This window comes from Phascolarctos cinereus, unplaced genomic scaffold, assembly GCF_003287225.1.
Source record: "Phascolarctos cinereus isolate Bilbo 61053 unplaced genomic scaffold, phaCin_HiC Scaffold_2;HRSCAF=192, whole genome shotgun sequence".
Taxonomy (NCBI): domain Eukaryota; kingdom Metazoa; phylum Chordata; class Mammalia; order Diprotodontia; family Phascolarctidae; genus Phascolarctos; species Phascolarctos cinereus.
The window spans coordinates 331,563,698-331,580,601 of NW_027555625.1; the positions used below are offsets into that span (position 1 = coordinate 331,563,698).

General features: G+C 35.0%; 1 protein-coding gene across 8 annotated transcripts in view; it reads right to left on the minus strand.

The window, feature by feature from the left end:
• The window catches only part of NSD1 (nuclear receptor binding SET domain protein 1), a 166,487-nt gene that overhangs the window by 62,920 nt on the left and 86,663 nt on the right, over positions 1-16,904 (minus strand). For all 8 annotated transcript variants that reach the window (XM_020998552.2, XM_020998554.2, XM_020998559.2 and 5 more), the window contains 2 exons: positions 554-678; positions 175-442 (listed from right to left, as the gene is read on the minus strand). In XM_020998552.2, the coding sequence (XP_020854211.1) occupies positions 175-442; positions 554-678 (393 nt within the window). The remainder of the gene's footprint in view (positions 1-174; positions 443-553; positions 679-16,904) is intronic.

Here is a 16,904-nt window from a genome sequence, read left to right on the forward strand (position 1 = left end):
TGTAAGTCATTGGTACAACTCAAGTCCATAGTTCAAACACCCTCATATTTACAGATGGGGCTGAGTTTCAGAGAGCACAAGTGACAGGTACAAAGTTGAGACTAAATAAAATTTAGGGCTCCTGACACTCCACCCAATATTCTTTCCACTCCACATAGTCTGGGCATTCCTTACTTGGTTTCAATAATGGTTCCTCTGGATCCAGTGAAGACCAAGAAGAAACTTCACGTGTGATTGGCACAGACAAGGTCAGTTCTGGCAACTCTGCATTTCCACCTCCAAGTTCAGACTGACCTATTGGTCCTTCCAAAAATGGAGCCTCTCTCTCAAGGACAGGAGGATCCTCTTTGGTTGAAGAACTCTCTTCCACTGGTTTATTCTGGAGATCAGTGCTAGATTGGCACTGTGTAGTCTGGGTTTCATTTTCTCTTAGGGAACTTACCTAACAGCAATAAAAATAACCAAAACAATCAAGTACACAGGATGAAAACAAGAACTGTGAAAGCAGATGTCAAAGAACCATTTAAAAAGGATGTAAAGAACACATACTCACCTTAGACAACTGTTCCTGCACCTTCTTTTGTTTTTTCTTGGGGGCAAATATCTGATCATATTTCTCTGTATATTCCAGAAGCCACCTGCTTGGTCTCCTAAGTCGTTTCTTCTCTGATCGTGCAACTAAGGTTAAAAAAAATAAGGAATCAATATTGAACAGCAGTGGGGCAACAAGCTAGAGAAAGGCCTAGTACCCTGTATTCCTCAAAGCATGCAAACATTCTCCTTAATTTTCAAGCTGTTCTATAAGGTATTAATATACTTGCAATATTTTTCCTTTACAAAAACCTTTATACTTGAAGGTAAAACAAGAAATGTGGCAGCTCCTAACAAGCTAGAAAAACTCTGAGTGACATCCTATCCTATTGTATGAAAACCGACACAGATAAGTACATCATACAAAGTTGAAAGGTGATAAATTTTTTGGCAACAGCAACTCAATGAAACTAACTACTAGAAAGTTGCAAGGATTAAAAAGTATGTTTAGCGGAAGAAGTACCCAAAATGATGAAATAACACCTATTTTAAGTCATGATGAAGCAGGATGCTTTTACTTAAAGCAGTCTTTTCTTCAAGATTGAGTTTACCCCAAGATAAATGGTAAGAAACCTTGAAATGCTTTTGTTAAAAGTGCACGTAACTAACTCCATAATCCAAGATGTTGATTTGCCTTGTTTGAAAATTATTCAATCGGGCCAAGTAAAGCTTACTTTTAAGTCCTTCAAACTAGCAAAAAAAAATTACTTAAATATAATTTCTACCTTACAATTTACTAACCATAAATGAAAATGTTTAAAATAAGTACATTCCACAACCCTGTAAGGTAGGTGCTTTTATTATCTCCATTTTACAGATGAGGAAGCTGAGAGTGAGAAAAGTTAAATGACTTGCCCAGGGTCACAAAGTGAAGTTCCTTAATCTCTAAGCAAAAAGGTAAGCCTAACAAAATATGTTACAATCTACAATAGGACATACCATAGAGTAGAAAAGGCATTGAATTTGGAGTCAGAGGTCCTGGACTTGAATCTCAGCTTGCTCATTTAACACCTGTGCAATGTGGGCAAGAATCCTGACCTTTCCAGGCTTCAGTGTCCTCTTCTATAAAATGAAGGGAGTTGAAGTAGATGACCTTGGAAGCCTGTTCCAGATCTAAATCTATGGGTCCTACTCAGTAACTACAAAGGTGTGTTCCCTCAATTCCCAGAAATGACAGTGAAATACAAAAGGCATCCAAAAACGTATCTTAAAATTACCATTTCTATATTTAGAAAAGACTGTAATATATAGCTACATAATCCCACTCCCTTAATTACATAAGAGAAAATTGAGGCAGGACAAACTGAGGCAAATTGCCTTTTTTGACATCTACATATCAAAATCCCAGAGCAAATAGGTGGCAGACCCAAGACTTAAATTAAATTATCTTCTCACTCCAAATCCAGTGTTCTTTCTACCACAGTGTGCTACCTCTACTCCCTTTATTCCCTTTGGTAGAAAAGATACTTATGGTATGGCTTACTTTCTTCCATAAAGTACATACATGGTTTCTAATTAAACTAAGTCTGGAGTGAGAAAAATTTTAGGTGTTATCTTTCTTATGACTCATCACCTGTCATAAACTCCATAATATTATATTTGTGCATCTCACATAACTTCTATACTAGACTACAAGTTCCAAAAGAGCAGATCCATCTTATTTATTTCCTCCACAGCACCTAGAACACAAAGACTTATATAGAACACTGAATAAATACTACTGGAATAAATGATAAGAACTGTTTTATCATAGGCTACTACAGGAAATGAAAAAATTGAAGCCTGGAGGTCAAACTATTTGTTCAAGGTCACACAGGTAGTGAGTGGCAGACTTAGAATCCAAATTTAGGTTTTTCTGATCCTAACAAAATGTTTGTTCCACAATGGCAGTATTTTTGACAATGATTTATACAACAGATTAAGGTTTGCAGGGTACTTTCCACTTAACAACACTGTGAGGTCAGTATAGAGTAGAAATATTATCATTTTCCACATAATGAAACTGTGACTCAAATGTAAAACCCATCCATTTCTTTATATGAATATCTTGCATTCGTACAGTGCTTGCTCAGAAGCAGCTCAAACCAGACTACATACTGATTTTTGTCTAGGATTTGACAAAGGTCATAGAACTATAGCGTATGGAGGTAGAGAAGAATATAAAGATTAAACAGTCCATGTCCAACATTTCAGAGCTGAAGCTTAAAATAGAGAACTGGCTGGCCTATGGCCACAGAGCCAAAATGCAAATCCAGATAGTCTGACTCTTAAGCAAATTGTTTTTTCCTCCCAGTACATATTATGCAGATAGTAATAGTTTTGCAAATATGGAAAAACAGAAACAAAATATGATTTCTCAATTTTCTATTCAGTCAGACTACCCCTACAGGAAAATCTGTCCCTTTCTCCAAGACTAGAATTAACAATAAGGCCGTGCTGGAAACTCATTCCCTTCACCTTAACTTAGCTTTTACATTAGAAAGAACATTCATACCCTGAGCACAAAGACTATTGATTTCTTATATATTCTGCAATTCAAACACTGAAGTCAACGTTTCTGTCAATCACACTGAATACTTTTGTTGTAATAATAGCTAGGATTTTATATCACACTGATTTGATTTTTTCTTTTTTCCCCTACTTAATAATATTTTCCAATTACATGTAAAGAAAGACGGTTTCCAACACTCACTTTTATAAAATTTTGAGTTCCAAATTTTTTTTCTCCCTCCCTCCCTCTCTCCCCACCTCAAGATGGCATGCAATCTGATACAGGCTACATGTGTACAATAATATTAAACATATTTCCACATTAGTCATGTTGTAAAAGAATTAGAAAAAGGAAAAATGAAAACCAAACAATAAAGAATAGTATGTTTCAATCTGCATTCAAACTCCATAGTTCTTTCTCTGGATCTAGATGGCATTTTCCATCATGAGTCTTTTGGAACTGTCTTAGATTATTGTATTACTGAGAAGAGCTAACTAAGTCTATCAAAGTTGGCCATCGCACAATGTTGCTACTACTGTATAGCACTGATTTGCAATGAGCATATATTACTTCATTTTGATCCTCACAACAATCTTATGAGAGGTAACTGCTATAGTTAGCCCAATTTTACAGATAAGGAAACTGAGGCTTGAGAGAGGTTCAACGTCTTGCCCAGGATCACAGAGCTAATGAGTCAGGATTTGAATTCAGGTCTTTCTGACTCCAAGTCAGATATTCTTCCCCTACTGTGCCCACCTGCTATTACTATCATCAACACATCTAGTTTTACTCTATAACTACATAATTATTAAAGGCTACTACATTCACATTTCTCAATATTAAAAAAGGGAACAGATTGGATTCAATGTCAACTTAGGGAAGCAAAAGAATAAGGTAGAGACAGAGAGCGCCTAGATATTTCCCCCATGGACCACTACTTTCAGGAAGGAAAAGTAATGGGGAAAGAACAATGGTCTTAGAGCCAGGAGATCTGGGCTGCAAGTCCCAAACACCATTTACTAGCTAAGAGACCTTGAAAGTCATGTCATTCCTACGGGATTCAGTTTCTTTATTTGAAAAATAAGAAAGTTGTTGCCTATTAGGCCAGATTATTGTACACCAGGGCAGACAAGGTTTTTGAATCAGATGCTTTTGATTAGTTCAATATGAGAATGGGTGGGGAATGATTATAATGAAAAGACAAGAGACACCAGTAAGATCTTTTTTTAAAAGAAAAACAAATAATAAAGTTGGCTTGGATGAAGGGTTCTTTAACCTTGGGTCTATGACTTCTTTTAAAAAAAATATTTTGCTAACACTATTCCAATATAATTAGTATTTTATTTTATTTCTTTAAAAACATTATTTTGAGAAGGACTCAACATGCAGTCCATAGACTTTGTAGAGAGTCCATGACACAAAAGAAGTTTACGAACCTATGAACTAGGCCAGTGGTATCAAACTCAAAAAGAAACGAGGGCAGTGATGCCTCCAGGTGCATGTTGACTTAGAAAACCACATATTAACATTATCTATGTTTCATTATATTTTATTTTGTTACTGAAGAATAAAATGACAAGCCCCTCTAGTATCTTTGCCAAGGAAACCCCATGGATAATAGTGACATGCTATGGTCCACAGGGGTCACAAAGAACTATACACAACTGAATGACTGAACACAAACAATTTAATTTATTTTGCTAAATATTTTCCAGTAACATTTTAATCTGGTTTGCAGGGGAGTGTTTTAGGCTGCATGTTAGATACCTCTGAACTATATGATCTCTAAGATGACTTCCACTTCCACCAATTTATGATTCCATGAATGTTAGATATCATCCAGTCTAACCCTTCTGTACAGACCTGTGAGTTTATTCCTGGAGGAAAAATTCTCCCTTACCAAGGTAGATTAACAAACTTATAAAACTTAAAAAACTTATAAAACTACAGTCTTAGACTCAGAATTACCTGAGGACACCAAAAGTTTAAATGACTAACTAGCAGTCTATGGTCATAAAACTAGGACCTGAAATTATGATATTCTAATTTCAAAGTGAATCCTCTATCCACCATACCACAATGCCTCTTTGCCACTGATTTTTAAAGGTAAGCTCTTGGAGGTAATATGAAGATTGTTTTAAAATGTAAAGCAAGGGAGACTTGTGGTAAAATAAAGGATGATCATGACTAAATCTACCTAATCTATACCACATGACAAAAGGGAAAAAAAATAAAGCAGGGGGTAAGGGAATGGGAAGAAGATGACTCCACAGGGAAATGTGCAGAATTAGCAAAGAAATCAGTTAAAAAAACAAAACAGACCTCAATGAACAAATACTATGGGACAAAAGACTGAAGAAAATGCTACAAAAAAGGGAAAAACAGGACTGCTACAACTAAAACTATGGAACACTGAATGCCTATGCAAGATGGTTTAAATTCATAATATAAGATACAGAAGACCTGAAAGCTATGAGATTGAAAATAAGATTGCTGAAAGAATTCAAGATAAACAATTGGAACTGACTAGGTAAGAAAGATGGTTGAAAATCTCAATGAAATGGTAGACTTTCTCAAGAGCCAAGTGACTCAGGTATAATGAAAAAAGTAGAAACAGAAGAATAAAAAAACAAAGCAAAACATTTGAAGGCATAATCAGAAGATGATCTCATATTTCCATAAAACAACTGTGCAGGATCACAAAACCAGTAAACATCTGTACTCAGGTCTTCCTGACTCCAAGTCAGGCATTCTTACCCCTTGTGCCACCTAGTTATCACTATCAACATCTAGTTTTACACTATAACTGTAGAATTATTAAAGGCTGCCATTCATACATTTCGTGACATTCCAAATGGGAAACAGACTGGATCCAACATTAACTCAGGGGAGAAAAAAAAATAAGGTTGGGATGGAGAAAGTCTAGATATCCACCACCCCTCCCCTGAAAAAAAGGTCAGTACTTTGAGGAAAAAAAGTAATGGGAAAAGATCAATGGTCTTGAGAGACATGGTTCTTGGAAGACTTTATGAGATAATCTGAGCATTACTGATCTTCAGAAAAATCCAAAGAAAAAAGTGTTTGACTATCACATTCTAGAAAACAATACAAGAAAATTAAAACTTTCTGGAAATAATAGAAGCAAAGAATGCAGAACACAGAAAGAAAGAAACCTCAATTTTAACTTACCTGGAAATATAGTCATCAAATTCCAAAGGTTCCTAGCCAAGGAGAGTATCCTGGAAGCAGCCAGGGAGAAGTAATTTACATAACAACCACTAATTCAAAGAGCGAAAGATGCAAAAGACCTATTACAGTGAAAGGGAAAATGGGAGGGTGGGCTATGAGCATTGCTTGGACCTTATTCTCATCAGTACTGGCTCAAAGATGGAATAATGTACACAATCAGTTGAATACAGAAATTTATCTTACTTGACAGGTAGGAGGGGAGGCGATCAAGTAAGGAGGGGCTGGGGACTGACAGAAGGGAGGGGAGGTATAAAACACTGATGAGGAAGGAAAGGGTAAAAGGAGAGAGAAGACAAACAGGAGGAAGAATTAAGACGGAGGGAAATACATAGGCAGTAATCATAACTGTGAATATGAATGGGATGAACTCTCCCATAAAATGGAAGCAATAGCAGAGTGGATCAAAAACCAGAATCCTACAATATGTTAGGAATAGTCTATCTGTCAGATCTATGGGGAGGGGAAGAATTCTGACCAAACAAAAGACAGCATCACAAAATGTAAAAATAGATAATTTTGACTATATTAAATTAAAAGGCTTTTGTACAGACAAAACCAATGCAACCAAGATTAGAAGGAAAGCAGAAAGCTGAGAAACAATCTTTACAGCAAGCATCTCTGATAAAGGCTTTATTTCTCAAACAATACCACTACTGGGTCTGTATCCCAAGAGATCACAAAAAAGGGAAAAGGACCTATTTGAACAAAAATATTTATAGTAGTCCTTTTTGTGGTGGCAAGATATTGGAAACTGCTAGGATGCCCATCAATTAGGGAATGGCTGGACAAGCTGGGGTATATGAATGTAATGGAGCATTATTGTGCAAGAAGAAATGATGGACAGGCAGATTTCAGAAAATCCTGGAAAGACTTACATGAATTGATGCAAAGTGAAATGAGAAGAATCAGGAAAACACAGCATATCAAGAGATTTTTTTTCAATGGAGACAGAAACTTTGATTCTTTCCTAGAGAAAAAATGGAACTGGACACACAACTGATATGCAAACTGACCAAGCAGATGAACTAGAAGAGTAATCTAGCACTGAACGCAAATAAGGAGTTAAAGAAAACTGGATGGTCACAATGGAAGTTTTCTGGTGTTTGTTCGTTTGTTTGTTTGTTTTGGGGGGGTAGTGCGGATGTGGATTGTGTTAGTGCAGGGAGTAATATTGGAAATGCATGTATAACTAACTCTATGCTGCTTAGAAAAGTTTTTTTTAAAAAACACAATCTAATGCAAGGAAACGCAAATTTAATTATAACTTTGTATTCTAATGGGATGATTTTTTAAAAATCCCAACCAACATAAAAAACACATCTATTATGTGTCAAGTGAATCCAAAAGAGAGTTGCAATTATTATTTCAGATAAGGTAATAGTTGTTCTTAAAAGATAAACAGGAAAACTACATTATGATTAAAGAGACCACAGATGAACACTGATGCAATATGTTTAGACCTGGAAAAGACCTCTGAGTTCATCTAGTCCAACCTTTATTTTACATTAGGAAAATAAGGCCCAGAAAGCTTAATCGATTTGCCCCAAACATTACAATGGTAAGTAATAACAAAGCCAAGATTGGAACCCTAGATCCTCTAATTCCCAGACAAACAGTTTTTCCACTGTACCAAACTCATTTAACTTAAAAACACTAAAGAGAAAACTTTTTGCTTACCACAGTAAAAGCAAGTATTAAAAGAACAAAATATTGAAAGTTTTTGAAATAAGATCAGGAGGGAAACAAGGTTGCCCACAGTTAACATGATTACATAATATGCTAGACACAGTAATAAGATTGAAAAAAGAAATTAAGAGATAATCACTGATGCAAAGTACACAAAATTATTTACTGATGATGGTTTAATTAAAAAACCCTAGAGAAAATAAGGGGAAAATTGAGACAAATAGCTTTAGTCAAAGGAATAAGACACAAAATTAGCTTCCCAAACTCATTTCCATTTCTACATAATACTGATAAAAATCTGGAAAAAAGAAGGGTAAATAACACATAACAGAAGAATATTAAACATCTGGGACCTAAACTACTAAGACATAGATAGGATTTACATAAATAAAACTAGAAATCAATTTTCATAGAAATAAAAAGCAGTAAATAACTTAGAAACATTCAATTCACGTCCACCCAGTGCTGACATAGTAAAAATGATATTACTCAAATACACAGATTTCATATTATAGCAGTCCTATTGCCATGGAGGTACTTTATAAAATTACAAAAAAAAAGCCACAAAGTACATAAATTTTAAAAGAATAAAAGGAGTTCAGCATTATCAGGTTTAAAATATCAAAAGGGAACAATTTTGAAAACTATTTGATGCTGGATTCTAAACTAGCAAAATTTAACAACAGAACAGATAAGCACAACTTGGAAGGATATATGAATAGCAGTACATCTTTCAGTAGATATCAAGCACTGAGGAGGGAAAGTAATCACTGAAGAATTAGTGGAAAAACAGGTAAACAGACTGGCAAAATACAGGTTTAGATTAACATCTTATACTACATACTACAATAATTTCCAAGTGTATAAGAGAACATAAAAAGTTAGTTAAGAGAATGGATGGGCTCTCTCTCATAACTGTGATGAGGGAATAAATTTAAAACTAGTGGGGACAGGAAGAATCTTATAATAAAAGATGTTTTGAGGCTGTGGTAGAATAAAAGCACTCATCCAGTCAAACTGCAAACTTGCAGAATCTTTGGAGAGCAATGTGATATTACAACACAAAAATTACTAAAACAATCATACCCCTTGACCTAATTCAACTGTCATGAATATACTTTAAAAGTGTCATCAAGTGTTATAAAAAAAAAAGTGCTATCTACACAAAGAATTTTATAGCAGCTTTACAGGTAGTTACAAAATAAAATTAAAATATAAATTGGAAGCAACCTATGTAGCCAAAAATAAATGATTAAAACTTTCAGTTATTATTATATTGCAATGAAGACCAAAGAGTATGAGATATAGGAAGAAATCCAGGAAGAATGATCTGAGGAAATGCACTGCAAAGCAAAAAGTCACTATGAGGAAAAAAAAAAAGCATATTAACCACAACCTTAAGAGAAAAAGCAAATGATAATAAAGAATCTTGAAGAGGACAGAACGCGTAACTGAAAAACTGTTGTAATTCAAATCTACAAAACTAATTAACACAAATGTAAGTAATTACCAAGAAAGTTTAGTTACTTATCAAAAGAAATTTTTTAAAAGAATGTAAACCATTAGAGACCATTTAAATACAAAAAAAATTGCAAACTATACCAGATAAAAACATTTTCCCATGTTACTAACAGAAGAAATGCAAATTATAGGTTTTACCTTAAATCCTACTAACTGGCAGTAATGACAAAAACAAGAACAGTCAATTCTGGAGAAGTTTTGGGAAGAAAAAACTATTGGTGGAGCTGCAACTTGATCCAATGATTCTGGATGTCAATTTGAAATCATGCCCACCTTCACCTCCACACTCCGCCTCCAAAAAAGTGACTCAACAGTTCATACCCTTGATCCAACAATCTCATCACTGAGCAGGCCCCAAGGAGGTCAAAGACAAACATAAGTACGACATAAACCCAAGTATTCATAGCCACAGTTTTGGAGTAGCAAAGAACTGGAAACGACAAAAATGCCAATCAACTGGAGAATGGCTAAACAAACTGTATATGTAATGTACAACTGTGCAGTAAAAATGAATTCAGAAAAATATGAGAATTCAGAGAAATTCAGAAAACCTAAGAGTTGTTAAGAATTAACGTAGAATAAAAAAACTCCAATGATTTCAATTAACATACATGAAAAAGCCAGTAAGAAGAATCCAAGTTCTCAGCAACTATAAAAGTACTAATAGTCTGGAACAAATGGCAAAATGTCGCATATATACTGGCAGGTGTGATTAGTACATTTGGTGTTTTTGCCTATTACTGGATTCAATTTGGCAGAGTGGGTGAAAGACACACAAATGTTACGGAAATGAGCTGTTATCACCAGGGAGGGGCATCTGACCTCCTTTGTTTCTGTCTTTTCCCCTCTACCCCACTAGAATCACAGGAAAAGCTAGATGGCCAGAGAAGCTGCCACCAACCATGGAGTGGTCCTATGTTCCTCTTTACCAGGCTACTCGACTGCTTAAACAGCTTGGAGATGAGAGTCAAAAACTCCAACCCTTCTGCTGCAACAGAAGACCAAGAGTCCTTCCCATCTGTTCTGCCATTTCCTTCTAAAATCCTGGAAGCCTTACCTCTCTATGTCTTGCAGTCACTTAGTACTGTTATCATAACTATCCATGTAACCCAAAGACCTCTGGACTTTCTGTTAGCCCTGCAACAAAATTTTCTTTAATGTACTGTCTTCCCCAATTAAGAACCTGAGATCTTTGTAAGCAGGGACTATCTCAATTTTTCTATGTTTAACACACACAGTAAGCACTTAATGTTTTTTCTTTCATTCACTGAAAATTAAATACAGTTACTAATCAAGCTTAATTTGTTGTAAATATTATAAAAGATTTAATTGACTATGTCAATTATTTAAAGATGTGATGATTTTGCACAAATAAAAGTAAACTTAGCCAAAACAATATAGAGATTGGAGAAAAAAATCTTTGCACAAACTATCTCTAGTTAAGAGTGACATACAAAATCTACATGAACTGACTCAGAGATATATAAGATTAAGAACTATATCTCCCCAACTAGTCAAATGATAGAGTTCTCAAAAAATAGCACATAACAACCACTGTGTAAAGTGCTCAAATTGCTTACAAATTAATAGATCTGAGATATTCCCTCATACCAGTTAAACTGGGGAGAAAAAGGGTAAAAGATGAAAGCATTTACTATCAAAAGGAACATAGGAAAACAGAAGAATATCACTACTGGAGAAGCTGTGAACTTATCCAACTGTTTTAGAAAATAATGTAAAATTAAGAAAGTTACAGAATTATTCATACCAGATTCAGCAAACCAACTAATAAGTTTCTATCACATGATTACTGACATAGGAAAAAAACCTATGTAAACAAAAATGTTCATAGGAGCATTACATATAGTGGCAAAAATTTGGAAGTAAACTGTATGGTCAACGACTGAAGAATAGCTTGACAATTGCAGTATATGAATATGCAATATTACTGTGCAATAAGGGAGGAACATGAAGAACTATGGGAAGATTTGCAAGAAGTAATGCAACATGAACAAAGCAGAAATAAATAACATAAAATTACCATAATTTTGTAAATGAGAACTTTAAGCAAATCTCAGATGAAAAGATAAAAAAATAAATATAAAGCAACATATACTTAATTGCGATCTCTTTTATACTGTTTTACGTAAGTTTTCCTAGGTTTATACATTGTACAAAATTCAATTGGTAATAACACGAAAGACTGATGTGGTAAAATAATGTAAAATTATATTTATCTCTGATAAAACATGAAAATTTTATGGAAATTTAAAACTGATTTAATTATTACTATTCAAGGTAATTAAATTATAATTTGAATTAGCTCAAATCCAGTTTGCTACATCCATTTAAAGCAGGTACAAGACTAAGTAAACTTTGGATCCATAGAAACAAGGCACAGGAAAAAAAAAACTTATTCTTGATAGTACAGAACCCTAAAGCATTTTTTGCTTGTAAAACGAGCCATTACCAATTTCTATGTAGGTTTAACAAAGAAAGGTAAAAATGGGACACAGATAAAAGGAGGTGAAGATCACAAATATTTATTACTGCTATGCACTGTGATAATTTTTTACTATCTTTAGCCAGTTAGGATCTTCTCTAAGCTTTTCAGGTTGTCAGTAACAATAAAGTGTTACTTAAAAAGGGAAAGAAGAGCCTCTGTGAAACCTAAGAAGAAAAAATATCTGAACAGGCAAAAGTAGAATCCTCAAGAAGCTGGAGGGTCAAAGAACATGACAAGAGAAAAGTCAGAAAGAGCACCAAATATTTGAAGCTAAGAAGAAAATAAAGGTACACGGGAAACGGCTAAACAAGTTTTCCATGAATGTAAAGGAATATTACTATATTGTAAGAAACGATTAATACGAAACTGAGAATGTAAGATTTAGATGAACCGATGCAGACAGAAGCAAAACAAGGAAAACAATGACTACAACATAAATGACTACAATGTAAACAGAACTATAATAAAACTGAAGGCTGAGTAATTATAATGACCAAACTTTCCAAAGGAAAAAAATTTGAAATGTACTCCTCTTTGACTTACTTCCAGTGTGGGACTATGAGTGTGGAATACTGCATATTTTGTCAAACTGTTGATGTATTTGGAAGGATCTTTCTTCTTTGTAACAAGTGGTGGCTTTGATGGGTAGGGGAATCAGCGGTGACATAAAAAAATCACTGTGATGTAAAAACCAAAAGGTATCAATGTTTTGTTTTGTTTTGTTTTTAAAGAGGATGAAGATAGCTAGTCTGAAGAGGATGCAGATTGCCACTTGTCTTCCTCCTGGAAACAATAAAGTAGATCCATTGGTGCTGTGAGGCAGGAGGTCTCACAAGGGTCAGAAGAATAAGAGTTATCAGTAGTGGCTGGTGATTCCCTATTGTAAGATGTGCTAAGGCAATTCTCTGTTGACCTAATAAAGGAGAGATCTGCTGTATTTTCAGGGCATAAATCCAAGACATGTCAATATGGCAGTTACCTACTCCTGGTGACTCACATGGACACAAATGATGCTACCATAAGAACCAAAAGAACAATGCAGAAGCAAAAGAACATATGAGATCACTATCTTGTCAATGAGAACTCTAAGCCAATCTTAGATTAAAAAAAACCACATTAAATAAGTGTAAAGCAAAATAAATTTCGCCACAATCTCTTTATACTGTTTTACATAAGTTTTCCATGGTTATACATTGTGCAAAATGCGTAAGGAACCATGAAAGGGAAGCTAAAGATTACAGATTTGGGTAAGAAGATGAAAACCTTAGAGAAAACAGGAGATGGTTATATTACTGCTATATGCATAAAGCCAAGAGATTCAGAAGAGAATGACATATTTGGAAAGTAAATCGCTAGTTAGGTATTGGAACATAGATTCTGGATTTCTGGACCTTAACTTCAAAGCACAAATAACAGGCTCCTGGCCAAAACTGCAATAATGATAGATGACAACAGAGAGAAGCAATGACAGTGCTTTTCATTTCTTATATTGGTCAAGGAGAATAAGCTTTGAAGGGAAAAAGACAGGATAAAAATGGCTAATATGGTACGGATATTAAAGATAATTAGGCAAAGATAAGTGAGACTCTTGGTGCCCTCAATGAGTTCAAGTCCAGATGATCCTCAGGTACTGAAATAATAGGAACATGTTGCTGCTGGCTCAGGGATGATGGCTATCTTCAAAAAAGGGAGGAGAATGGAGCCTGCTAACTACAGGCCAAGGAGTTTGACTTAGAATCTTGGCAAAACTCTAGAACATGTTATTAAAAAGATAGTTAACAGATGTCTAGAAAAGGACAAAGTGACTGAAAAGACTGTCATGACAGTTCAAACCAGACTAATCCTTACTTCCTTTTCTAATGAGTTACTAACCTAAGAGATCAGGAAAGAGCTACAAAATCTGCCCAAAATTTAGCTGAGTTTTTATTGTCTCATAAGCTATTCTGGAAAAGATGTAGAGATGTAAGGCTAGAGTGGGGACAGATGTGGGGCTACAATCAGGTGAAACATGCTGAATGACTGGACCCAAAGAGTACTCATTAATTTTTCAAAGTCATCTCAGTAAAAGTGCCTCCATGGTTCTCTGCCTGCGTATGTGCTTTTTAACATTTTTATCAGTAACTTGAATATAAATATAGATGTCACTTATTAAATTTGCAAGAGGACAAAGCTGAAGAGGATAGCAGTTAAAATCTAAAACATCTTTCCATATTAAAGTACAGGGCAGACTATAACAAGATAAAATTCAATAAGGGATAAATAAATTCTTACATTTAGTTTCAAAACATCAACTTCACAAGTACAAAACAAGAGAGGCAAGCTCAACAGCAGTTTTTCTGAAAAAAAGATCTGGGAGTTTTATGGACTACAAATTCAGTATCAGTCAACCACTGGCTATCATAGCCAAGAAAGCTAATGCAATATTAGACTGTATTGTGTCCAGGAATACAGAGGTAGAGACCTGCTATATTTTATATAGTCAGCTTAGAGTGCCACATTTTAGGAAGCACACTGCTAAACGAGAAACTCTTTAGCGGAGTAAACTAAAATGGTAAAATAATCTGTTTGAAGGAACTGGGATGTTTAACTCAAAGAAAAGAAGTCTTCAAAGAACAAAACTAGAAACAATGGAAAAATTAAGATGCAGAAGTAGGCTACTTAATCTGAAGGGAAATTTTGTCCCAGTGTCAGGAAAAATTCTCTTGAAGATACAGCTATACAAGAAAGGAATGAGTTGCCTTAGGAAATAACATGTTCCCTCTCATGTGAAGCTTTTCAAGCAAAAGTCTGATGAACTAGTCAGAGATACAGAGAAGATTTTGGTCCACGTATAGATTGTACTACATAGTTATTGAGAAAGGAAAGGTCCCTTTCTGATTCCATAACCACCATAGGGCATATGGTGTAGAGAGAGGATGCTTTTTCCACATATGGGATGAAATGGATAGCTAATGAAATCGCTTATAATTCTGAAACTTTTTTATTCTGTAATTCTAACAAAATAAAGTCTAAATTCTTTACTCTTCTAATCAAGGCCCTCTACTACCTGGCCCCAACCAACTTTCCAGACTTTTCTGGAACCTATCTATCCTACACTCTAGACACCATTAGCTATTTACTGTGAACTTTAACACACTTACTGCTTAACCATCTCTCCCCAACTCCCAAGTAATATCCATTTTTCTATTTCCTCAATGAAACCTTTAAGATGACCCCATCACAAGTGACCTCTCTCCTCTGAACATCTATAACATTTTGCAAATATCCTTTCCAACTCCTGAAGTTATGTTGCTCTTTTCACCTTTTTTAATGGAATATAACAGTGGTGAATTCAATACATGGAAGAGGGATCCAGCCTCAGATGAGATCCCATTTCCCCAAGTGATTCCCCAAAGTCTTAGATCTTCCCATACCTAACGGGAAATTACACCACAGGGAACAGAAGGGACCCTCTGGGGCAAGGAAAGGAAACTGCAAAGCATATGCATTTAGATAGGTTTCCACCTAACAATCAAATTTTTGTGGCTAAGTCTTTCAATCTACAAAAATGATTAAATAGATTCTTTTACAAGTATGCATTCATTTTATATTTGTTCAAATATTAATTCTGCACTACCATATTCTACTTTCAGATAGTAACATGAATTACAATGTTACACATAAAGTTATATAAAGTGCAAAGTTAAGCAAATTTTTACCAAAATCTATGTATTACACCCTGCTAAATTTAACTACAACACACTTATAGTAACATTGTGGTTTAGCTTTTAGAGTATGCTTCTAAAACAAAAATATGCAAAGTAGTACAACTCTCAATTTTATAGCACTATATGATTCACAAAGAACCCCGAAACACAATATCTCAAGAGGAAAAGTGAGGGAGGGAGTAGGTTCACCCTGCCTGTTGCTGGCAGATTTCACTGTCAATTCCATTGCTCCTCATTTATTCAGTATTACAATCTTCCCCTTTACTGCATAACTTTAGAAAAATGAAAAGTTGGCTCTCCTCTTTACAAAAAAGATAGACTCTTGCTCTATCCAATGTTCTCAAAACCTCCATGCACCTTTAAGCTACTAAAGCTTAGCACTCTTATTACTAAGCAAGACTACTTAGCTAAACTAAATAGTTAAGCTGAATTAGGAAAGCTATTGATAATCTGGAAACCATTCAGAGTGCAACCTATATGGTGAAGGATTTTGAGTCTATTCCATAGGAAGACCGACTGAAGGAAGCAGGGATATTTACCTGGAAAGGAGAAAGCTGAGGGGAGAGGAGAAGTCAGGACCTGATAGTACTTGAAAGGCTATCATGTGAAAGAGAGAGACTTGTTCTGTTTGCCCCCAGAGGGCAGAACTAGGGGCAGCTGATGGAAGTTGCAAAAAGCAAACTTAGAGTTTCATATTACGGAAAATTTCTTAAAAATCAGCGCTATTCAAAAGTGAAATAGGATGACTAGATGAGTAGTGAATTCCCACTCACTGGAGATCTTGGAGCAAAAGCTAAATAATCATTCAGTGGATGTGGTACGGTAGGAATTCTTTTTTTGGAAATGGGTTGGACTAGATAGCCCTGAGGTCCCTCCCAGCTCTGAAAATTTGGTGATCCTATGTAAAATCTACCATGTGAATCCAAATTGAATTTTAAAAATATCTACTCTAAAAAAAACCTGCTCTTTCCTTTCCTCTCTCCTTTCCTTCAAAAGTATCATATGAAATAAAAATCTGTTCTTTACAGCCAGAAAAAGTGTGGTTTGTTATGGGAGCACTCAGGCTCAAATAAATAAAAAACAATATATCTCACAGATATGAAATTTTAAAATCCAGTTAAATACCAAAATGAGAAATTAATTTACTCTTTCA